This window comes from Mesoplodon mirus (genome assembly GCF_964341445.2).
Source record: "Mesoplodon mirus genome assembly, chromosome: 13".
Classification (NCBI taxonomy): domain Eukaryota; kingdom Metazoa; phylum Chordata; class Mammalia; order Artiodactyla; family Ziphiidae; genus Mesoplodon; species Mesoplodon mirus.
In genome coordinates, this window is record NC_138989.1 from 31,622,953 (window position 1) to 31,648,096 (window position 25,144).

Genomic DNA, 25,144 nt, shown 5'->3' on the forward strand with positions numbered 1-25,144 from the left:
CCCTCAGTCTATGGCATTTTTGTTACAGTGGCCCGAGCTGACTAAGATATGGAGTAAAAAGAGTAAGGAATTGGACTTCCTGGTGGTGCAGTGGTTGAGAATCTGCCTGCCGATGCAGGGGACATGGGTTCGAGCCCTGGTCTGGGAAGATCCCACATGCCGTGGAGCAACTAAGCCCATGAGACACAACTACTGAGCCTGTGTTCTAGAGCCCGTGAGCCACAACGACTGAAGCCCGTGTGCCACAACTACTGAAGCCCATGCACCTAGAGCCCGTGCTCCACAAGAGAAGCCACCGCAATGAGAAGCCTACACACCACAACGAAGAATAGCCCCTGCTCGCTGCAACTAGAGAAAGCCCGCGCGCAGCAACGAAGACCCAATGCAGCCAAAAATAAATAAATAAATAAGTAAATTTTATTTTAAAAAAAGACTAAGGAATGGAAGAGCCTCTACAATGTATCAAAAATGAACTAAAGGGCAGAAATTACAAAAGTGCCCCAAACTGGACCAGATGCAGAAGAGGGCAAAGTGGGCTGTATTCTCTGGAAAAGAATGTGCACACACCATCTTCAGATTTACCAGTGTCGATATCAGCTTTGGTGATTCATTGAAAAGTTGAAAGAGGCATTATAAATATTATTTCCCAAGAGAAACAAGCTTATGGCAGAAAATAAAATTTTAAATACTTCAGAAAGAACAATAGTAATTGTAATACAATAATATGTGGCTTAAAGGGTCAATGACTGTATGAAAATGCGTAACTCAGAAACTGCCCATCAGCAAATAACATTTAAGTATAAAAAAAGAACATCTAGGGCTTCCCTGGTGGCGCAGTGGTTGAGAGTCCACCTGCCGATGCAGTGGACACGGGTTCGTGTCCCGGTCCGGGAAGATCTCACATGCCGCGGAGCTGCTGGGCCCGTGGGCCGTGGCCACTGGGCCTGCGCATCGGGAGCCTGTGCTCCGCAACGGGAGGGGCCGCGCCAGTGAGAGGCCCGCGTACCAAAAAAAAAAAAAAAAAATCTAAAATTCTATTTTCTCTTCTCAATATCTTAAATATAAATATACTGTAAGATATTTCAAAATGTAGGCTCCAGAGTGACCGGGAAGTTGATAATACCAAGAAATACATGGTCCTATTTTGGGTGCTTGAATTGTTTTACAAACACATTTCATTTGAGTGTCTCCCATGGTTACAGCACAGTTGGACGCAAAGATCACCATATCTGATAGCACGTAGCAAGTATCCTCAGCAGATTCAATGCACATCAGTTTTTTACTACATAAAAATAGTTTGGGGCTTCCCTGGTGGCACAGTGGTTGAGAGTCCGCCTGCCAATGCAGAGGACACGGGTTCGTGCCCCCGTCCGGGAAGATCCCACATGCCACGGAGCGGCTGGGCCCGTGAGCCATGGCCACTGAGCCTGCGTGTCTGGAGCCTGTGCTCCGCAACGGGAGAGGCCACAACAGTGAAAGGCCCACGTACCGCAAAAAAAAAAATTTAATTAATTAATTTAAAAAAATAGTTTGATAGATGCTGTCTTCCTCCTGAACACTGTCTGGAAGGCCTTTTAGGTACTTTGCAGCTACAATACTGGAGGTTCATGAGCTGTGTTTTTTTTCCTTGCTCTGTATTCTAGAAAGACGGATTCCACGTTGACAATAACCTGTGTGGCCCATGGATGAGATGGAGAAAATGGAAGCAGATGGGACACATCTGCTAACCATAAACATTTCTTCATTAGTGTCATCCTCAGATTTATGTGTGTTATGTGTTTGTGAAAGACTCTGACATTGATAATATTTAATCTATATTTTTAAACAATCAAACCACTGGCCATTTTTCTGAGACGTGGATCAAGATGTACATGTAATACAGATGGACCTTTTTTTTTTTGTCAAGCTGCCTCCTGGATGTAAATGATGTAATGTCAGTTACATCCAAATCCTAACAAAGTAGTAAGGGCATATTACCTATTCACCTAGCTCGGGATAGGAGAAGCCAGCACAGCAGAGTGGAATTAATAAGTGGTGAAGTAAAAGTGAAAAAGCAGGGGTGTGCTATCCCCAGCTATGCCATTTACCTTTTTGAACCTCGCCAATCCTGCACCTCAAAAGCCTCATTTATAAAAAAGAAGCACAAAACCATGGGATACACCATGAAACTCCACAAAGTGCCTACAGTAGGACTCAAAAGACTGTAATGCAAATGACTATAAATGATCACACTTCACAGTATCAATGTTCCCCCAATAACGATGTATTATTTATTTCTAAATCTTGACTTACTATTGGGAAGATTCAAATGATAGAAAAACGTAAACACTTTTTTATTCAGTTTTCTGCCTGAATCTTAGAATTATTTTGAGGATCCAAGGGAGTTTAGATACAGGAAAGCATTTTTGAAAGTGTTAGAACATTCAGGTAGGAAGGAAGAAAAGTCCGTGTTCATACCTCCAAGACTAGAGAGGCCTGGTCTAGTTTCCCAGGTCTGCTTCTCCCCACAACTTGTAAAGAATTGCCTGAAGCAAAGGGCCAGGGCACAGGCAAGAGAGCAGGAGGACTCTGTGAAACCATCCCCTGCCACAAATCCTGATGGCTGCTGGAAACCATCTCACACAACACAGGTTAATAGAAGCCATTCTTGCAAGCGAAAGACCCTTGTCTTATTTTGTCAGCTGCTAACGAAATAAACAACTCCCCCCAAAATGCCTATCCAAACAGAGGAAATAAATTATTGAACACTAAAACTATTCTAACATCACAAAGACTCACAAACCACATAGCAGACTGAGTCCAGGACAAACTCGGTGTCACTTAGAATTTCAAAGTCATCCCAGGTCTGGCTTACCCTCATTCTCTTCTTGACACGACCCTTCTTGAAAGCTGCAGGACAATATGCAGTCATTGATGACAAGAAGGGCAAGAGAAGACCGGGTAATTGGCAAAGAGAGGCATTAATGGATTGATTGGGAAACAATTTATCAACACTATGATTAAATTTAATAGAATGAAACAAAATAGACCTGGTAGGTGGGAAATTCATCATGAGAGTCAGATTGAGGCTACTCCAGATCAATTAAATCAGAATCTGGTGTAAACCACACTTTTTTTTTAACTCTCCATGTGATTCTATAGTGGAATCAGGATTGGGAATTCTGCATTTAGACCTAATGCAGAATCGAATTCTGCAATTAGACCCTTTTTGCAAACTGGTATCTAGCTTTCTCCCTACAGCATGATGGATTCTCTAAAACAAAGTCTCTTACTTAGTAAGAGGAAGGAGTTAATGATCCCAACCCCAAGGAAGTGCTCAAGTGTAAGCAGGACCCTCCCAAGGCCAGGATATTTACAAAAACAAAAAAGGAAACTGTATTTTCAACTTTCCTGTAAATTCCTGCCAATGTCTAAGACTGTTGAGACAAAAGCTTAGTCTTTTTATTGTAGTCTCTCAAATAACATTAAAACAAATATCAGGGGGGCTTCCCTGGTGGTGCAGTGGTTGAGAGTCTTCCTGCCGATGCAGGGGATACGGGTTTGTGCCCCGGTCTGGGAAGATCCCACATGCCGCAGAGTGGCTGGGCCTGTGAGCCATGGCCGCTGAGCCTGCGCGTCCGGAGCCTGTGCTCCGCAACGGGAGAGGCCACAATGGTGAGAGGCCCGCGTACTGCAAAAAAAAAAAAAAAAACAAAAAACAAAACCAAAAACCCACCCAAATATCAGGGACAAAAAAAATGCTTTCCATGAAAAATTAAGATTTCTGGAGATAAATCAAAGATGACGAGGGTAGTTTCATATTTTCATTATTTATTTTAAAAAATTTTGGGGGAGTATTTTCATTTTTAAAAGGAAGGTAAGGCATTGTGAAAAATGCCAATTAAAAACGTCTGTCTCATCAATTGTCATACATACATACGTAGCCAAACTTGATCAAATTTAATATGAAACAACCACTAACTAAAAAAAGAATTCTCAAGCTCTAACATCAAGAAGCTAAAATAACTGGGAAGTGGGATAAAAAAAAAAAAATTGAATACCAAAGACCAGGGTCAAGCACATTTTTCACATGCTGCAAAAAGCTCTTAAAGTAGTGATTACAGAACTTTTAGAGCGAAGGAAACAGTAAAGATGAATTTGGACCTAGAGACTGTCACACTGATTGAAGTAAGTCAGAGAGAGAAAGACAAATATCATATGATATCGCTAATACGTGGAATCTAAAAAAATTGCACAAATGAACTTATTTACAAAACAGAAGTAGAGTTGTGGCTGTAGAAATCTTACAGTTACCAAGGGGGAAATGGGGGGGGGAGGGATAAACTGGGAGATTGGGATTGATATATATGCACTACTACATATAAAATAGATAACCAACAAGGACCTACTGTATAGCACAGGGAACTCTACTCAACACTCTGTAATGACCTATATGGGAAAAGAATCTAAAAAAGAGTGGATATATGTATATGAATAACTGAATCATTTTGCTGTACAACTGAAACTAACACAACATTGTAAATCAACTGTACACCAATACAAGCTAATTAAAAAAATAAAAGCACTTGGAAAAACAGAAAAAAAAGATGAATTTGGTACATACCATTTCAGTTCTCTGCACACATTCCTCTCTCCCGGCCTGGGGACTCTCTCATGGGGACAGTAGGATATGAGAAAAGAGAGTGACATCAGGGTAGAAGGTGGAGGATTGTGTGCAGAGGACCCCAAAGCATTTAAGAAGCCTCCTTCAGAATGTATTCCCCATTTGTCAACACATTGCTCAGTGATCTTGGGATAGCATATTTGGCTGTTTTTCATTTCCCCCAGAAATGGAGTTAGAAAAGTGACCACTGACTTCAGCTGTGATGATTAAAAGGAATGCAGGATTTAAAGATAATAGAGTGTCAGGCAAATGTGACACATGACAATTGTTACTACACGGCAGAAGGAGACACATGATAGGTGGAGAGTGACATATACCAAGGAAAATTCGGCACGCATGGAACAGAAGCCCAAGTGGAATGGAACAGACGCAGAGAAAGGTTAGAACATAATGCAGCTCAGTCGCAAGCCAAAATAAGTAAATAACCAACCAAGCCAAAACAAAACCCACAATAGAATCTGTAAGGAAAGGGGGGTAAAATCAACACTAATCAAGGTGGAGAACAAGCAGCCTATAGATCAATGAGCAACAAGAAGCAATAAGAATAAAATTGGAGAATTCTACAGGGGAAACCAAACCCAGAGTCTAAAGAAGTGGGGGGCGTGCTGGTTAGGGGGGACAGGTCACGTACTCCCGCTCATTTGGTCAGAATTCCTGAAACCCTTGATCTGTCCATGAAACTACTGGCCATGCAAAATACAGATGGTGGAGTTTGAAAGACAATAAAACGAGACACACAAGTTGTGATGACCCTAAAAAAAGTCTGCTTAAGTGCTCAAAGGTAAAAGGTGTGCTATTAATTTATAAGTTTAGGCTTATTGTTGCGGAAATGAAAATTACAGAAAGGCCTATAAACTTGTGTGTGTGTGTGTGCACGTGCACGTGTGATTCTTTGGGTTTTTTTCCAGAGGAAGTGTGGGGGAAAGGTACTGTATTTTGGACTCCAACATACTGCTCCAAAAGTAATTTGGTAACCAGATCTTCCAAATGAGATGGCTAAGCAGAAGCAAAGGGAAAAACCAGAAATTCACAACAAAGTTTGTGAAGAACAACACTGAGCTTGTCTAGAGCTCTTTGTAATCTGGCTACTTACTGCGGAAGAAGGAAAAGAACTGGGGAAACTGCTCAGAGCATCCATCTCCCGTAGGGGCCTGACACTGACCCGATCTCTGGGGCTCTCCCCAGGGGACACGCACTCTGCCCGCTGGACTCTCTCTGACGTACCTGTAACCAGAGCCTGTCGCCGGCCACAGTCCTGCCGATGGCACTGCACTGGAAGGCGGCAAACTGGCCCGCATTGACCTCCACATTCTGAATCCTCAGGAAGTGAGGCGTTCTGGCTGCACAAAGAGAAAGAATCAAACAGGTTAAAAGTGGAGATCTGAACTCATAGGTGTCTTTTTGAATCTATCTGCAATTTCTGGCCTTTCTCTTTTGTTTACCTTTGAAGGAAAGAATGCCTTTGCTTCTGAGAGCTTTAAAGATTTCATTAGGATTGTAAAAGAGATTCTGGAAGGCTCTGGTGTGTTCTGCAACAGCCGGGCATTCTGGGATAGAACCAGGCCGAAAGAAGATACTTTATTGCCCCTGCTGTGCAAATAATCATAGCTCAGCAGCCTTCTTGTAATAACAGACCTGTATTAATAAAGATTATACTGAGGCCTAATTGATGTTTTGAACAAAAACATATTAGATATTTATACTAGCAACATGAAAAGAACAGTAAGAAGTTAAATGCTGCTGCCAAGGAAACTTTTTAAGCCAAGTACAGAGCTGTGAGTAATATATATTTTAATACAACTCATTGGTATGCAGCATTACTCGTGTAATATTTCCCAGCTACCAAAAATACTATCCCCATAGACAGAGTCTGTGAAATTACGTTGGGACTGCTATATCACGGTGGTGTTGGCTGATCCTGATTTCCAATTCGAGAAGAAAGAATGATTCCAACTGCTAAACAGCATTAAGTCTCATAACATACATCGTCCATCGGGGACAGCTGTTTAAATAAAGAATCACTCTGTTTGACCTGAGTCAGACAGACCCATTCCCACAGCACACTGAAAATGCGTGTCAGGACCTGGAGTGACGGGTCAGGAATGAAATTTTATGATAACTTCTACTTTTAGGAAAACATTCTCTTATCAAAACAAGGAGAGAGAGAGAGAGCAGCAAGAGGTGGGGTGGGGGAGGTGAGGGAGTAGAAAAGAAGAAAATAGGATGCCAGTGTTTTCTGGGAGGGATGGATAAACCTGGATGACAGCTAGAAGGCATTCTTTACACCTTGTCAGCCTCCCCCCAGTGCCAACGTGTCTCTGGACCACATCTAGACACTTTCAAAGAATGGTACCCCACTCCTGGGCACCCAAAGATGATAAACAAGCACTAACGTTAGCCTGTAAAAAACATAATTAGGAGTGGAAATGAATTACTGTCCAAGAACAAAGAAAAATGCATTTTAATATCAGTAACAGGGCTTCCCTGGTGGCACAGTGGTTGAGAGTCCGCCTGCCGACGCAGGGGACACGGGCACAGTGGTTGAGAGTCCGCCTGCCGACGCAGGGGACACGGGTTCGTGCCCCGGTCCGGGAAGATCCTACATGCCGCAGGGCGGCTGGGCCCGTGAGCCATGGCCATTGGGCCTGCGCGTCTGGAGCCTGTGCTCCGCAACGGGAGAGGCCACAACAGTGAGAGGCCCACGTACCGCAAAAAAAAAAAAAAAAAAAAAAAAAAAAAATCAGTAACACAGAGGACACCCCCATTACTAATTTGGAGGCCACCAATAACTCAGACAATGCATTCATGATGCCTGGCATGCAAAATGTCCTAAGTAACTTCTAAAAAACCAGTACAACTCTATGTCATTGTTTCTAATACTATTATATTAACTTAAAACCCTGTAAACTGTTTCTCATTAACTTAATCAAATTCCCCTTGGTCAAGAATAACAGGATTCTATGGTTTTAAAGATCTGTGTAAAAAGTCCCTGCATCAAATTTCTCTTCTACTCACTGTTCCCAAGAAGCTGGAAGACCCACTGCTTTTAGAAAATGGAAAAAGGTAACATTCTTTTTGAGCATTTCAGGGGCCAGAAACTTTTCCATTGATGACTCACACATGTTCTGTGAGGAAGGTATTTTTTCCATTTTACTTGTGGGTACTTGGCTACTAAGCGTCAGAAGCAGAGTGGAAACTTTGGTCTAGCCAGTTCCAAAGCTCAGGCTCTGCCCATCAGGCCACACTGCCTCGGCGAGCCCTGCAGCCCAGTGTCTGCCTTCCCCATGCTCTCATCCCACCAGGTATGGCTCCCAGTCTGACTGCTGGAATTCCAGCTACTTTCAAGGACCATCTCCAATGCTTTTCCTTCCATAAAGCTTCTATGGATTCCCTTAGCTTGCTGTTAGACCCTTGAGATATCACATGTCCTCCGTCAGAATGTCTCACTGATGTTACCCTTTCCTGTCCATCTCATGGCCTCCTAACTCTGCTTGCCTCTGGCTGCAGGTCACTATAACACATTGGGTCTCTAACACAGAGTGTTGGGTGTGTAGCCATCTTTCATGACAACTTGGGTTAAGGGGGTGTTATACCTGTGGCTGCTGGTCTGCAGTGTCACCGCACGTGGTTAAGTGCAGGGTCAGTTCGGAGCCTATGCTGAAGGGTTGTTAATTATTCTGAGTATCACCCCTGCTGTATCCTCCCATAGTTAGCATTGTTAGAATACTTTTGACACAAATTGCTGAACTGCTTTCCTTAGAGCGTATAACAATTGGCATTTCTACCAGCAGGGTAGAAGAGTGCTTTTTACCACCCCCTCAAAAATGCTAAGTGTTAATTTCTGTAATCTTTCTGGAGAATCTGATTAAATATATGTGCTCTGCTTCATCAGCTTACCTAACAATAATAAATAACAGGAATATCAGAATTGTCACTGGTTCTGCTATAGGTCTGTCCCTCCATAGTAAGTCCGCCCTGGAGGGTTGTTTTCCTAAGGGCCCTGTTTCTAGCAATGGCTACTGAACCAAAGAGAAAGACATAGCAAAGCTCATTTATCAATACAATTTGCTAATTGTATTAGGAGTTCTATTAGAATATAACTTACATTTTTAATTTGGTGGCCAAAGATAGGATTGTGTGATAGTATTTCTTTATTCCTATCCTTATTAAGATATGCTGCCCAGAGTGAGGGTTATCCCTTCTCCTTTAGAATGGATTTGACGTTCAATACGGTTTTCTCAAAGACACCAGGGCTTATTACTTGCACAGTAAGGTTAAGAGTCTAAGGAATTGATACCTCTGTTCAAACTGTATTCGGGGAGGGTTCTTCTCTGAACAGACTGGCTGTGTTCAGTTTGGGAAATAGTGTTTCTCGGTTGAGAAGAAGACTGCCAGAAAAAAAAAAATAGTCTGGCTAAAATAATAAAGCCATACCTCCAATGGAAACCAGATGAAGACAGAAAAACCTATTAAGTGTAAACACTTTTATCAGCAAATTATCCTTTTCAAGCAAGAGAATTAATTGAATTAATTAATTCACCCACCATGGTGAATAAGACAAAGGGGCTATGGAATTCTATGTTCCAGATCAGTTTCCTCCAAGATCATGAAGGCTAAAATTTCTACTGGTAACATTTGTAAGTGTTTCAATAAACATTAAAGGCATATATAATCTTTCCAGAGGTTTAAGATGCCTGGATTCTCCCCGCCTAGTGCTGTAAACCCTACAACTGTTTTCAGTTCATCATAATATGTGTTCAAGCTCAGGCTCTTACTACCTTTGAATAGAAGCAAAAATTCTTCAACTCAAGCCTTAGTGGATTTTTTTTTTAATTTGCAAAATAAGGATTTAAAAATAGTACTTATTTCATAGGGTTGGGATAAAGATTAAACAAGATGCTGCCAGGAGGAGGTATTGTGTGTGCCTGGTACTTAGCCTCAAAAATGTTCATTATTATTTAAAATAACGGATCTATCACTGGAAACTGGAAAAGACCCCAAGAAAAAGAGCTCCACAGCCAGAAAAGTTTCAATTCCACGCTCAGCTGCGTGCTCTGAACCTTGCCAAACTAATTGTAACACAGGTAGAGCACAATTACAGTGGAAAATTTCAATCTATCCCATACTCAGGAAGAAAAATTCTCTCTTTCTCTCTAAATTTATAGGCCCATTTGTCTCCTGGATACCCTTTCAAAATGCCATGCCAGTTTTTTTTTCTAAAATCTGCAGGAGTTCTAAAAACTAAATATCTTCCATGAATACTAAAAGGTTTTTGAGTACAACTCTCCTATTTTTTCATTTCTGCCATATTCTTTTGTTTCTTACTAAGAAAACTGTTTTCAAAAGAATAGAGGGTTTTGGGTATTAATTGATCTCACATCAGCATTTGATCTCAAAGCCAGGAATTATCATTGACCAGGATGAAAATCTTTTTGTAGATGTCTCATATTATTGATTCTTCAAAGCCTGCACCAAAACACTAACAACAAAATCAGAGAACAGTAATTTGCGATGTCCAAGTGCAAACGGAAATGGACAAAAGCGGACTGTGCCCTGACCCCTTTGTATTTTCATTTACATTTTAATGTAATGGCACAGGTTGAGATGGGCTGCAGCCATGCCTGCCAGCCAGAATGCACAGTCAATGCTTCTCTCTATTTGTGTAGCACATCATCACAAAGAAGAGAGCCAACTTCTGCTAAAAAGAACAGCCGGGACTGCCTGAAAACAATCTATTTTGCAAACATTTTTTTAACTTTTAAAATGGACACTGCTAAGTTATCCCATCTAAGAAATCAATCAATTTAGCCACTTAGAGTTAAAATCTGCAGCTAATTCATTCTAGTGGGCCAATCAGGATGTATGCCTAATAATAATAATAATAATAGCTAACATTTATTGAGCTCTTAGAATGTGCTAAGCTCTGTTCTAAGTTCATTATGTACATTAACTCATTTAATCCCTACATTTACCTTGTGAGGAGAGCATTATCATTATTATTCTCCACTACGTGAGCAAGTTTATAGGGCCACAGAGGCCAAGAAACTATTGTGAGCAGGAAGCTCTTAACATGGTTCAAGACAAAACTACTTTTGTTTTGCTTGAGAGGTAAGAATGGATCTTAATGGATTTGTCAAGTGAAAAACAGAGTCAACATCCTTATCATAGAAAAATAAGCTAGGCACTGTGTACAAACAACTTTTATTAGTCACCCCTCTCTTGAAGAAGAATGGTAGTCCACTGGAGAAAAATCCAAGCTAAGTTCCCATGTGTAAAATGAAGAGAAAAACAAATACCGGATATTAACGCATATATGTGGAATCTGAAAAACTGGTGTAGACAATCTTATTTACAAAGCAGAAATAAAGACATAGATGTACAGAACAAATGTATGTATACCAAGGGGGAAGGCAGGGTTGGGATGAATTGGGAGATCAGGATTGACATATATACACTATTGATACTATGTATAAAATAGATAACTAATGAGAACCTACTGTATAGCACAGGGAACTCTACTCAGTGCTCTGTGGTGACCTAAATGGGAAGGAAATCCAAAAAAGAGGGGATATATGTATACACATGACTGATTCACTTTGCTGTACAGTAGAAACTAACACAACATTGTAAAGCAACTATACTCCAATAAAACTTAAAAAAAAATAAAAATAAATAAAATGATAAACTCAAATAAACTAAATTCTGAGTTCTGTGCGTCTCTCAACCAAAGCACACGGGTCAGTTTTTATTCAACAAACATAATTCAGAAAACAGTTCCAATTTTTTATATGTCTCTGTTATTCTTATTTTAATCACAGTGTTTAATGTCTTCATAAAAATTTAAATTTGAAAGTAGGCAAGCAATGTTTGAGTGTGCAAATAAATATGAGTGAAAAATTAATTTTGTTTTATAAAATAAGAATAAATTTGAACCTAGGATGCCATATTATGAACTCAGCATTTGTTAAATATGTAAAGAAATTGCTGACATTTCATATTGCAAAGTAGTAATACAGAAATGTCTTGGATTTTTGTATTCATTTTATCCCATATATGGCACATAGGTTTATGAGGGGTTTTTGCAATCTTTTTCATTATATTATTATTTTTTTAAATTGGCAGAAAAATAACGAGGCATTATTCTGTGTAATTTTTAGATTTCAGAATTCAAGGCATCATATATGCAAATAACTTCATATTTAACGTGTTATATGACAACATATAACAAAGACTGTACACTGTAACCCAGTGAGATTTATCCTGGGAGTGCTAGGTTGATTTAACATCCAAAAACCAATCAGTATAACACACCCCACCAATAGGATAAAAGATAAAAGCCATACGATAATCTGATAAATAATGGAGTTCAGGAAATGCTACCCAAAATATGGCACCTTTGCACACTGAATAAATTAAGCTGAAGGAGTTCAAGAAAACAGCAGTAGCAAGAAGGTCACTCTGACCTTCCCTTCCCTTATCCCCTAAACAGGCCATAAAACCCTCATGTGAGAGGTGTCTTCCCTGCACCAGAAGAAAGGAGCTTTCTTATCTCCAAAGACAAAGGTTCACCAAGAAGAATCAACGCACGCATCTGGTTTGTCTTCCTCAGTTTGCCACACTTGCTGTACAATCTCTATCATATCATATTCCTCCATGAATGTCTGCTCTTCACGAGAACCAGCATAAATACACCAGGTCTGTTTCTGCGGGTCTCCATTTCCTTACGAGGCTCCCATGTCACATAAAACATACATTAAATATATCTGTATGCTTTACTCCCATGAAACTGTCTTTGTCAGTTTCATTTTCAGACACAGTCAGAGACCCTAAGAGGGTCAAGGAGAACTTCTTCCTCTCCTACATACATAAAGGAAAAGCATTTGCTAAAACCCAACACCCTTTCATGATTGATTTTTTTTTAAATACCCAACAAAGTAGGAATAAAAGAGAATGTCTTTCCTGATAATGAGCATCTATGAAAAACCCAAACCCACAGCTAACATCATACTGAATGGTGAATGGCTGGAAGCTTCCCTCCTAAGACAGGAACATGACAAGGATGTCTTCTCTCCATTTGTACTCAACACTGTACTGGAGGTTCTAGCCACAGCAATTAGGCAAGAAAAGGAATAAAAGGCACCCAGATTGAAAAATAGGATATAAAACTAACGCAACCTAAAGATGACATGGGTCTTGAAAATTCTAAGGATCCACAAAAAACAATTAGAGTTTATAATAAGTAAACTCAACAGGGTCTCAGGATACAAAATCAATATACAAAAGTCAATTGTGTTTCTATACACTTGCAATGAACAATCCAAAAAAGAAATTAAGAAAACAATTCCATTTATAGTAGTATCAAAATAAAACACGTAGGAATAGATTTAACAAAAAAAGTATAAGGAAAGAAGTTCAGTTAGTACCCTGAATACTGCAAACACTATTGAAGGAACTTTTAGAAGACCCGAGTAAAAGGAAAAACATCCCACATTCCCATGCACTTTGAGTGGATGAATTGAATGATATGTGATGTTAAAATGCTGCATGGCTTACAGGATATAAAAATACGTATCAGCACCACAAGGTAATAATAGTAATACCCACCTATGCATAAGTTACAACCTACTTAAAAACAGGAGACAATATTTCAAAGCTGAAAAAAATGCTTCTTCAGTTTCTCCTACTAGGATTATTGAACCAAATTCAAAATATAGTTTTAGCATGTGTACCAAATACAAAAATTATCTACCTTCATTAGAAGTGGTCTGAAGCCACTGCACAGCCATCTCCACATTTCAAGCTGATCTGGCATCTTACTGTCACTACGTGAAAATCAATTTTATGAGCAACTGTATACACTTAACAGAACAGCTATTTTTTTTAAAAAAAATGTCGTAATGTCTACTCATAAACCTATATGAATCCAAACAGGAGCCTTTAGAGTGAAGTAAATAAAGTTCAGCACTTCTGCATCTTTTGGAAAAGCACAGTTTTGGATATCAAATACTTATGTTTCTTCACGATGTAAATTTAATGAACATCATCAGCATTTCAAAATAATTGATTATTATTTTAAAATCTTGATAGGAAAGCCCTTAGAATACAAACTATAAAGCTTTCAATTTTAAGACGAAACGACTGCCTTCTTTAAAATCTTTATTTGCATGTTTTCCCCATAAACTTAGCGATTCAGGAAAAAATAACTACAGAAAGGCCATCATCAAAACCATTTAAAGCTCACAGTTCAACACGTTGTTGTAGCATCCATCACCTTGGGACAAAGGCTGTTTTGTGATTCTGTATCTCCTAACAGCAGTTTGCAAAGCCAATTAAGTATCAGCACCTGTATTCTCCAAAGGAGAGACATAAACTCCATTTCTATGGCCGGAGGCAGCTGGGCTTGGAAAGAATGCACAAAACTGCAGGAGACACATTTCAGGAAGGCTCTGATAGAAGGAAAAGCATTAAGTCTTTCTCTCTTACTGAAGGCGATGACTCAGATCCTGCGGGATGGGAGGGGCTACACCTGAGGAGCTATTTTGTTGGCCAGTGGCCACCACACCTATACCCAGGGCAGCAGTGACACCTGCCTTGTGGTGAGGTTTGCTCTGGGAAACAGAGTGCTCAGCCCATAGGAGGCCTACAGTATTACTGTCTGACTTTTTACCTCCTGGTAAGAGGTGAATCAGAGGCCCTGAATATTCACGCACATTAGAAGATCTCACGGCACTTTTCCAAGCCCGAGGCTATGACTCTGAGAATTTGGCCAAGTTCCAACTCAGGTAATTATATTCTGCTTCCTAAATTTGCCCTGCTGTTCCCATTAGGTACAGCATTGTTCATTTTCTTGTCTTTTCAGAAAAAAAGGGGCAGAAATTCTTCTTGAACTCGCCAGTCTTGCTGACAGAATAAAAGGCCAAGCACCGTGCTACAAAAGTAACGTCTGCCTTAGTAATGAACAAGATGACTGCTGAGCTTGAACTTGGAGCACCAGGTAAAGATCTCAGAGAGGAGAACCCCTCTGGATGGTATCAGACAACAGTGTCATGACAGCCCATCAGATACCAACCACCCAGGCTTCTCTGAAACCACCACAGGGAGTGATCATGGCGCCAATCTCTCAATCCATGCAGTAAAAGCAGACACTCCTGCGTGTGTTGGTATTTCTAATTTCAGTGTAGATATAACCATTCTCTCATGAATTTGGGTGGGGACCTTCAGCAGAGATCTAGAATCATCTGAATGAGCCAATTTCTCTTTTATGCCAGGGATCCTAAAACATAAAGCAGGCTGCCATCCCTAGGATGGTCAAAGATTTAATGTCTGACAATATCAATTTGGGGCAAGGATATAGGGCAAATGAAACGTCCGTGCATGGCTGGTGGGCATATAAACTGGTCAGACATTTTTCATAGCAGCTAGTAAAACTAAAAGTGTTTCTACCCCACTGCTCAGCAATTCTGCCTTGAAGAATACACCTCGCCCAAGCTCTCACACACTGCATGCAGAGGCGCGCACACACACACGGATGTTCACGGCAACTGTGTTTGTCATAGAGGAAAATGGGGTGAGGGGGACTAAATGTTCGTAGAGGAAAAGAAAAAATAGAATGTAGTATATTCGTATGACACAATCTCATGGATTGACCTAAATACAATGCTAAGTGGGGAAAAAAAGAATACAGAGTAATTTGTACAGTTCACTACCATTCATCAGAATTTACAAAAGGCAAACATAACTGTCTTATTTTTTATGAACATGTAGTGATTATGGGAAACTCAGTGCACGTACACACACACACACACACTCCTGCAGACACACAAGCACATGCACATACACACATGCACACAGGCACATATGTGCACACACACATGCACACACATATGCACGTGCCCACACAAGCACACATGCTGGTACCCCTAAGCACACACAGAGACACCCACATTTGCAGACTTTTGCTTGCTCAGCTCCCAAAGCTCTATGCTGGGGTTGGATATGGATGTTCCCTTAGTCCTTATTCCTGATTTTCACTTTAAAGACATTTAGATACGTACAATGACATCACACATGATGCACATGTTTTTGAACTTCTGGGCTAGCACAGCACCACCCAGAGGCCCATCAGGGACTCTCTGAGTAGGACGACCTCCCCCAGGTTTTAGTGTCTCTTATCCATAACATAAACACACCCCCAACCACATCCCCGGATGATTAGAAGCTGAGGTAACTTACTACATGGATGTCCTAACACCTTCACTTCATCAATGGCGAGGTAGCCTTGATGTCCAGAAGTTACAACTTCAAAAATCACCTGGAAAGTTAAGAAAGGTTTTCATTATTCACTCATTTTGTCAACTTTTACCAAATATTTCCTATATATAAGATATGTAGTTTCAACCATTCATTGATGTTTTCCAAAAATATTAATGGAACGCCCAATATCCGCCAGTCAGTGTTCCAGGTTCTAAAACTACAAAAACAACTAAGACTCAAACCCAGTTTTCAGGGACATGAACTGCGGTGGGTCAGACAGCACTGTACCTCAAGGACTCACCTCATAAAAGTGGGGCAGGGTACCATGGTTAAGAACTGATACGTGGAAGACAGAGGCTGAGTCATTTTCCAGAGGTGATAAGATTTAAATTGCTTTAAGATGACATATCTCCTGGTCAACTTCTTTGAGGAAACTCTAGCACCAGACTGAACCATGTGGGGCCCTAGGTTTTATACAACCTAACATATACAATTAAAATTTTAAACATATTATGAAAGAAGAGGACAGGATACTAGAAGAACATATACCAGATGGCCTCCCATGAGGAAGTGGCGTTTGAGCTGATAGCTGAAGGTGAATGAGCTAACGGTGTGAAGAGGATAAGGCACCCTCCGGGGCATGTGCAAAGGCCCTGAGGTGGACATGATGGTGGCCATGAAGAGGAGAACTGCGATCTGCAGCTATAAAGGTCAGCTGTGACCTGGCTCAGAGATCCCAGGAAACACAGCACATTAGCAATACAGAGAAGAGACTATACTAGCTGAAATTCAGATGGCAGAGTATCAATTAGGAGGAGAACGATATAAAAATCTCTGCAGTGGCAAAATCAAGAGGAATTTATGACTGTTTGGACCTGGGAGAAGCAGGGCAAAAGAAGAAGGGCAACACGCTCTGAGGTTCTCAGAATGACGTTTTTGAGATGGTGGAGCCACTTCAGAGAAACTGAGGCTAAAGGAGATAAAAGAACCAGTAACAAGGTTATCAATGTTCTTAACATGATTGTCTAAAGGTGTCTGTTGTCAGGCTAGTCTTAATGATAAAAGGTCCACATAACATTATTTTCACCTCCATTTCTACACAGCAGGAAACTGTGCCACCAGGGAGACCACGGCTCATGCAACATGAGGAGGATCAGTCCAACACACAACCCAGCAACTGCACCATTGGGGAAATGAACATTTTCATTCCTATAAAAACCTGCATATGTCAGTCCCTATACACACTACTATATATAAACTAGATAACTAATAAGGGCCTACTGTATAGTACAGGGAAATCTACTCGGTACTCTGTAATGGCCTACATGGGAAAAGAATCTAAAAATGAGTGCATATGTATATATATATATATATATATATATATATATATATATATATGTATGTATCACTGACTCACTTTGCTGTACACCTGATACTAACACAACACTGTAAAGCAACTATACTCCAATAAAAATTTTTTTTAAAAACCTGCACATGAATGTTTATAGAAGCTTTTATTTATGACAGCCAGAAATTGGAAACAGTCCAGATGCTGTTCAAATGGTAAATGATTAAACCGACAGTGGTACGTCCATAGTGTGGATACACCTGACTTGGATGAATCTCCAGAGAACTGTGCTGAGTAAAAAAGCCCATCATGAAAGATTACACGCTATTTGATTCCATTTATGTAGCATCATGTAATGTCAACATTTCAGAAATGGAGGACAGATGAGTGGTTGCCAGGGCTCAGGGATGGTGGGAGAAGGAACAGGAGGGAGATGGGTGTGGTTACAAAAGGACAACAGGAGCAATCCTTGTGATGCCGGAAGTGCTGAGGTCTTGACTGCGGTGATGGAGGCGCAAACCTACCCAGGTAATAAAATCATACAGCTCATAGCAGCATCAGTCAGAACAGCGCGGAAGGAACCCAAGTGTCCACCGATGGACAAGTGGATGAGCACAATGCGGTCTATACATACTGTGGAATATTATTCAGTCTTAAGGAGGACAAAAAAAACTCTGACACATGCTATGATATGGATGAACCTGGAAAACATGATGCTCAGTGAAATAAGTCAGTCCTAGAAGGGCAAATACCCAGAGTAGTAAACTCACAGAGACAGAAAAGAGAATGGCGGTTGCCTGTGGCTGGGCGGAGAGGCTGGGAAGTTATTGTTCTATGGCTGCAGAGTTTCAGTTTTACAAGACGAAAGAGTTCTGGAGGTGAAGGGTGGTGATGGTTCCACAAGATTATGAATGTATTTAACACCCCTGAACTGTGCACTTAAAAATGGTTAAGACGATACATTTTAAGTGATTTGTATTTTATCACAATAAAACAGTGAAAAGATTATATAGCAGTAAATACACCCACATGCATACACAAGTACAAGTAAAACTGGGGAACTCTGAAAAAGCTCTAGATTTTAACAATGTCAGTATCCTGCTTGTGACATTATACTTTAGGTTTGCCAAATGTTACCATCGGAAGAAACTGGGTGAAGTGTACATAGGAATCTGTATTATTTTTTATTACTGCATCTGACTCCACAATTATCCCCATAAAATTTTCAATTTAAAAAAAGTAATTATAAGTGACCATTTACTACACACATAATACGTTACATACCCTGGGCAGATATTACTCCACTGTCTTATTTATTATTTCACATGAAGATTCTTCAAGAATTCTATATTTCAAGAACAATGATATTTAGATACAAAGTAATGGTCCAAGAACATGCGACGTGTCTACGGCGGGTGTAACTTAAAATCCCAATCTTTCTGATTCCAAATATCGTGGCATTTTCACTACTGCCTGTTGCCTGAATGAACACTGCAACCAAAGGACTGCATTATTTATGTTTGTGCGACGGATGCAAGCATGGAGGAAGCAATAAGCAGGACCCCCAATAGAAAAGCTCAGGGGGCTTCCCAGATAGAAGTCATCCCAGAAACACCTGCTATACTAGACGTCCCTGTGCCAGGATGCCACCAAGCTGAAATACAAAACACATAGGGGGAGGAGGGGCCCAGCAGGAGAACAGAAATGAAATGAAACTTGCTCCTGTTTCGGGGGTTAATATACATTTTTTTCACTGATAGTACAGAGAAAGGAAGAGACGCACAGATATTCCTGCAATGGGATCTTGCTAGTTTCTCTCTCTACTGAAGTCTGAGACAGGACAACTGAGGGGCAAAAGGCAGATGGACATTGAGAACAAGTGGAGGAAAAAGTCTTCCCAGGGCTCTCCAGACAGGGCTCCCGGGAAACAGCCATATCCTGCCTGGCAGGAGCAGCATGTGCAGGCAGAGCAGGAACCGGCCAGATGCTCTGGTCAGAGTGGCCACAGCACAGACTGATGCCCAGCACCACCAGTGACCCAAGAACGCCATCACTCTGGCCATGAAAAGGGTACTTTTTTTTTTTTTTTTTTTCTTTTTGCGGTATGCGGGCCTCTCACCGCTGTGGCCTCTCCCGTTGCGGAGCACAGGCTCCGGACGCGCAGGCTCCGGATGCGCAGGCTCAGCGGCCATGGCCCACGGGCCCAGCCGCTCCGCGGCATATGGGATCCTCCCAGACCGGGGCACGAACCCGTATCCCCTGCATCGGCAGGCGGACTCTCAACCACTGCGCCACCAGGGAGGCCCGAAAAGGGTACTTTGAGAGCCAAACCCAGAGGTTCATCCGTCTTTCCTGCCTTCTTCCCTCCCTTTTATACATTCATTCATCCAGTTCAAGTCCCCACCAAGCATCTCTCTACTCCAGGCACTTGGAGTACATCATGAACGGAACAGATGAAGATCCCTTTCCTCAGCAGGTTTGTCCTTCTTCTTACCAAAAGTTATATTTTTTCCTTTATCAACTACAAGGGCTGAAGCTTCTCATAAGAATGGAATAAACCTCATTTTTAAAGGGATGCATTAACTCTTAGAATATAATGTACATAGATAAAGCATGCTCATGTGGATCTGTTTTTAAAAGTTGACACGTGTAAATTTAATGCACCATATTTAATTTAATCCAACACAAGGCCATGGTCCTACCATGGAAAAGGAGAGAGAAAGGAGTGGGGGGGGAAGGAATTAGACACTAGAAAAGCCAGCTTAAAACCTCTGAGTCTGGGGCTTCCCTGGTGGCGCAGTGGTTGAGAGTCTGCCTGCTGATGCAGGGGATACGGGTTCGTGCCCTGGTCTGGGAAGATCCCACATGCCGCGGAGCGGCTGGTCCCGTGAGCCATGGCCTCTGAGCCTTCGCGTCTGGAGCCTGTGCCCCCGCAACGGGAGAGACCACAACAGCGAGAGGCCCGCGTACCGCAAAAACCAAAACAAACAAACAAAAAAACCTCTGAATCTGTTTTTTCATCCATCACATTAAGAGAACTTAGGACCCTCAAAAGTTTTATGCCCAAAGATTCTGAGCCTTATTGTCCAAATATTTATAGAATATTTACTACATGCTCTGGGGGGGCATCAAAAAATTAGACAATTTTATGAAATTTAAGCTTTAGTTGGAGACAAAATAAGGAACACAATGGAAGAACAGAAGGGAGACAAGAACAGCCAAATGACAGATGGGAACAGTATGGAGCTCGTCGGACCATGAACCTTCCCCTCCTCCTTTCCTAACCAGCCAGGATGCCCGTAATACACCCAACACTACCTCCAGCCCAACTCTCAGCCTGCTAAGTGCAAACCCACAGATGCCTGAGCAAGCACTTACCCAGCATCTCAGCCAGGCTAGAGACAGAGCAAGACTCAGCAAGAAGCCAATTCCCCACATTTCCCAGCAAGATGACTCGCCAGCGAGGCCTCAACCAAAGAAGTGAACATAAGTTTACACCTGAAACTTTGCTGCTCTCACTCTTCCAGCTGGAACACCAAGAAGCAAAGAAAGCCAGAGTCTGATTACAGATACACTGGAGAACAATGAACTGGCCCTTTCCTTTAACTGGAAACTTCTGAAACAAACTTCTGAACTTGGCAGGTTCCAGCACTGACTTACAGCTAACTGCAGAGACAAAAAGAGGAAAACAATCTTTATAGATATGTTTGTGGGTCTGTGTCTATACACCTGCAGACAGATGCACAGACATGTAGATTTCTATAAAATATATAAATAAAAACTTAGTATGACACCTTAGGTTTTAAACAACAGAAGGTGCATTATGTGTTGTAAGTTTGAAGCAATCCTTCAATGTTTCTTTCCAAAAAATTGAAGCACTTTTTTTGTTTGTTTTTTTTTGTTTTATTTTGCGGTACGCGGGCCTCTCACTGTTGTGGCCTCTCCCGTTGCGGAGCACAGGCTCCGGACACGCAGGCTCAGCAGCCATGGCACATGAGCTTAGTTGCTCCGCGGCATGTGGGATCTTCCCAGACCGGGGCACGAACCTGTGTCCCCTGCATTGGCAGGTGGACTCTCAACCACTGCGCCACCAGGGAAGGCCTGAAGCACGTTTTTTAAAAGGTCACTTTCGAGCTCTTTCTTAGAAGTTCATTTCAATTAAGGGACTTATGAGTATAAGTTTTGTTAGTTTTTTCATCAAGTTTATAATTTAGGATATAAATGTTTCAACACATACCATGACTATAAACTGGGTATGATTTGCACTGAATGTTTGCTACTTTGAAGTAAATGTGATTAAATGAAGATATCTGAATTTAGGTGCTGTCGGACAATCATAGGTTGACGACTATCTTGATCTTACCTACCACCTGACCATTAAGAAATCGACTTTGTTTTTTTTCTAACAAACAACAGGGTTAAAACATGCAGTTCAAAGGATGAGGTCTATCTTAAATAGGTTCCTTAAAAACAGATTTAAGCACCCCCTGAAAAGGTTTCCTTGTCATGAACTCTTGCTGTCTGGCAAGTTTTCCATTTTGTACTATATTCTAGCCAGTGCCCTTACCAAGAAAATTTCAGAAGCAGAAATAGTTTTGTCTCTATCTGTCAAATAAGGGACTACTCTATTGAAAGGACAGATATTGCTCTAGGGGAATTATAACACAGGTATGCAGAGCCCAAGGTGGGGATGGGGGTGGCAGTCACGGGCATGGCTAAAGATGCCTGCATCCAAGGACAAAAACATTGAGGTCACAGCGAACAGTAACACGAGGCCACCAACAGCACCACCGGAAAGAGAATAAAGAAACGTGTGAAAATTGACTTAGGGATGTGGCCATGCTTATTTTCATCAAACAGGACAGAATATACTGAAAATCTACATTAGACGTGAGACTTGGATCTCTTGAGGGAAACACATCAAATCTTTTCTTTATAAAAACAATGAATAATTCAAAAAACATTTATTTATCATATACATCCATGTCCCAGGTACATTTTGTACATATTATCTAATTTTTCTCAGTCAACCATATCAGGTAGATAATATTAACTCCCCTTTAGGGATGAGTAGGCAGACTCAGTAAGGTTAAGGAATGTTGCCGAGGTCATGCAATCAGGGTAAAATTCTAGGTCTATTTTACTTCCAAGTCTGGGCTTCTTTCATGTTACCCGACTGCCTAATCTAGCAGGTATGAGAGACAATATATGTAGAATACATAGACATATACGTATGCACATATACACACACACATATATAATATATAACCATGCATACACACACGTATATATACATACACACAAATATATATGACTTTTAATGCATAGATGTACATATGTTCTAAATTCTTTACTTCCAGATTGAACTAAGAAATGTAGTCATCATCTATTTGACCTAGAACTAAAGATGCAAGGGACAGTTATATGACACAGTTTTTTGTTTTTTTTTTTTGCAGTACGCAGGCCTCTCACTGCTGTGGCCTCTCCCATTGTGGAGCACAGGCTCCGGATGTGCAGGTTCAGCGGCCGTGGCTCACGGGCCCAGCCGCTCCATGGCATGTGGGATCTTCCCGGACCGGGGCACAAACCTGCACCCCCTGCATCAGCAGGCGGACTCTCAACCACTGCGCCACCAGGGAAGCCCTATGACACAGTTTTAACAATGCCAGTTTTAAGACAAGGGTCAGCAAACTACAGCAAATGGGCCAAATCTGTCCCAACCTCTATTTCTGTCTGGCCCACAAACTAAGGATGGTTTTTACAGTTTTCACTGGTAGGAGGAAATCAAAAGAAGAAGATTTTGTGATACATGAAAAGTATATGAAATTCCAATTTCCATGTCGGAAAATAAAGCTTTCTTGGAAGGCAGTCACGCTTATTCATTTATGGATTGTCTACAGCAACTCTCACACAATCACAGCACAGTGGAGTTGCTGCCACAGAGACCATCTGGCCCGAAAAGCCTGAAATATTTACTATCCAGCCTCCTGCTTTAAGAGGAAGCTTTCCTGCTTTGCTCACCAACAGGCTGCCATTACTCTAGATAACAAGAAAGCACACATGGATAGCAGTAGTTCGTCTCAGCCAAATACAGTATGCTTTGCACTTCCTGGGGGAGCCTTGAACTCTAGCAATGACAGGGAGAAAGCCCTCTCCTGGCTTGATTTGTTTCAGCTCTTATATACGGGTGGTGTTTTAAATGCCCACGTAGCATTGGAGTATCATTACCAATTTTTAAAAGCATAATTGCAATACACCAAAACAAAACCATAGACACAAATCACTTGACAGACCTCAAAACACTGTCTTAAAAATTAAATTAAAAAATGAAAGAAAATCCAGTTCATTTAGAAGGCAAATCCTCTATAAAATAAGCTAAACTACTGAGAATTTATAACACTTTTGTATTGCAACCTGACTCTCAGATCTCATTCTGCACAATGTCCTTTGGCATTAGCTCTATTACAGCTAAATGTTTTTGTTTTTACCAAACACATACATTTTTAGGAAAAATGCCTTTGCTCTCTAGCCTAATCTAAGCTATGATTATTTGAAAAGTTGAAAGCTGAAGTGGGGGATGGGTATGATGGAATCACAGAGCCAAACTACCGTATTCTGGAATAATTTTGTCATCACACAGTATTTAATCTTACATCACTTTTTTTTTGGTGGGGGAAATTTGGCTTAACAGAAAATATAATGAATCCTCATTATTTGCTGATTCTGAATTTGTGAATTTGTCTACTCGTTAGTTTATTCGAAACCCCAAAATCAATACCTGCAAAGCATTCTTGGTCACTCGTGAACGTGGACAGAGTGGCAAAGGTTGGAGTCACTGGACACACACATCCCAGCAGAGGCCAGGCAAGGAGAAGCTCTGCCTTCCAGCTTCCCTTCTCCTGCCACTAACAAGTGTCCTTATCCTCATCTAAATGTGTCACATTTTCACCTTTTTGTGCCTTTTATTGGAGATGCTGCTATTTAAGATGGCCCCCAGCGCAATGCTGAAACGCTGTCTTGTATCGCCAAGTGCAAGAAGGCTGTGATGTGTTTTACAGAGAAAACATGTGTGTTAAATAAGCTTCCTTCACGCCTAAGCCTAGCACTCTTGGCCAAGTTCACTGTTAAGAATCAATGATACACATTAAATAAGGCATCTTTGCAGAAACACACATAAACCAAGGTTATGTATTGATCAGTTGATGAAAGTCTTGCGACCACAGGCTCTCAACACGGGACTAATGCCCTATGTCCCCCAGAAGCAGCGGTCCAGTGTTTACTCATTTGGCACTCACTGTGATGTTTAGAACAAAACTGTATTCATGTGTTTGGATTCACACCGAGACCCACTTCTATCAAAGTTCTTGGTCATTGGAAGGACTCAATGCTCATTTTTGCTCTTGGTTCCCAGATATTACTGGCAGCCATGGGATGTAAAGACATGTAGACTACAGAGAATCCATATTCGTTCAACCACTCGACAAATAACATCTCAGGAGACAAGATGGTGCAGCTCCACCATCTTTGGAGCCTTGGGGAAAAGCCACTGGCTTTCAGGTAGGAAGCAACTGGTTAAACCACTCACTAATGCTGTTTTGTTTGCTCATGGAAAGCCATCCTGGATCTGAGTCTGCCAAACAGGAGACGGGAAGAAGTTTAACACTGCAGCATCTCTGATGCTCCCTGCTTTAGTGAGAAGCAAAATTAGCTTTCCACGCTGCCACTTTTCCTGCGACATATAAGCAAAGCAAAGGCATTATCTCACCAACACAAACACTCCCCTCAAAAGATGCGCTGGTGGAAACTGTCTGTCAGTCCCCTAAAACAAAGGGGATTCCATGGCATCTGTCTGTCCTCCCACACAGAGCCTCCTAGTTCCT

General features: G+C 41.2%; 1 protein-coding gene across 3 annotated transcripts in view; it reads right to left on the reverse strand.

Annotated features, from left to right (window-relative positions):
• The window catches only part of PTPRM (protein tyrosine phosphatase receptor type M), a 748,579-nt gene that overhangs the window by 438,659 nt on the left and 284,776 nt on the right, over positions 1-25,144 (reverse strand). For all 3 annotated transcript variants that reach the window (XM_082641116.1, XM_082641117.1, XM_082641118.1), the window contains exons 4-5: positions 15,896-15,974; positions 5,888-6,003 (exon numbers count right to left, since the gene is read on the reverse strand). In XM_082641116.1, the coding sequence (XP_082497242.1) occupies positions 5,888-6,003; positions 15,896-15,974 (195 nt within the window). The remainder of the gene's footprint in view (positions 1-5,887; positions 6,004-15,895; positions 15,975-25,144) is intronic.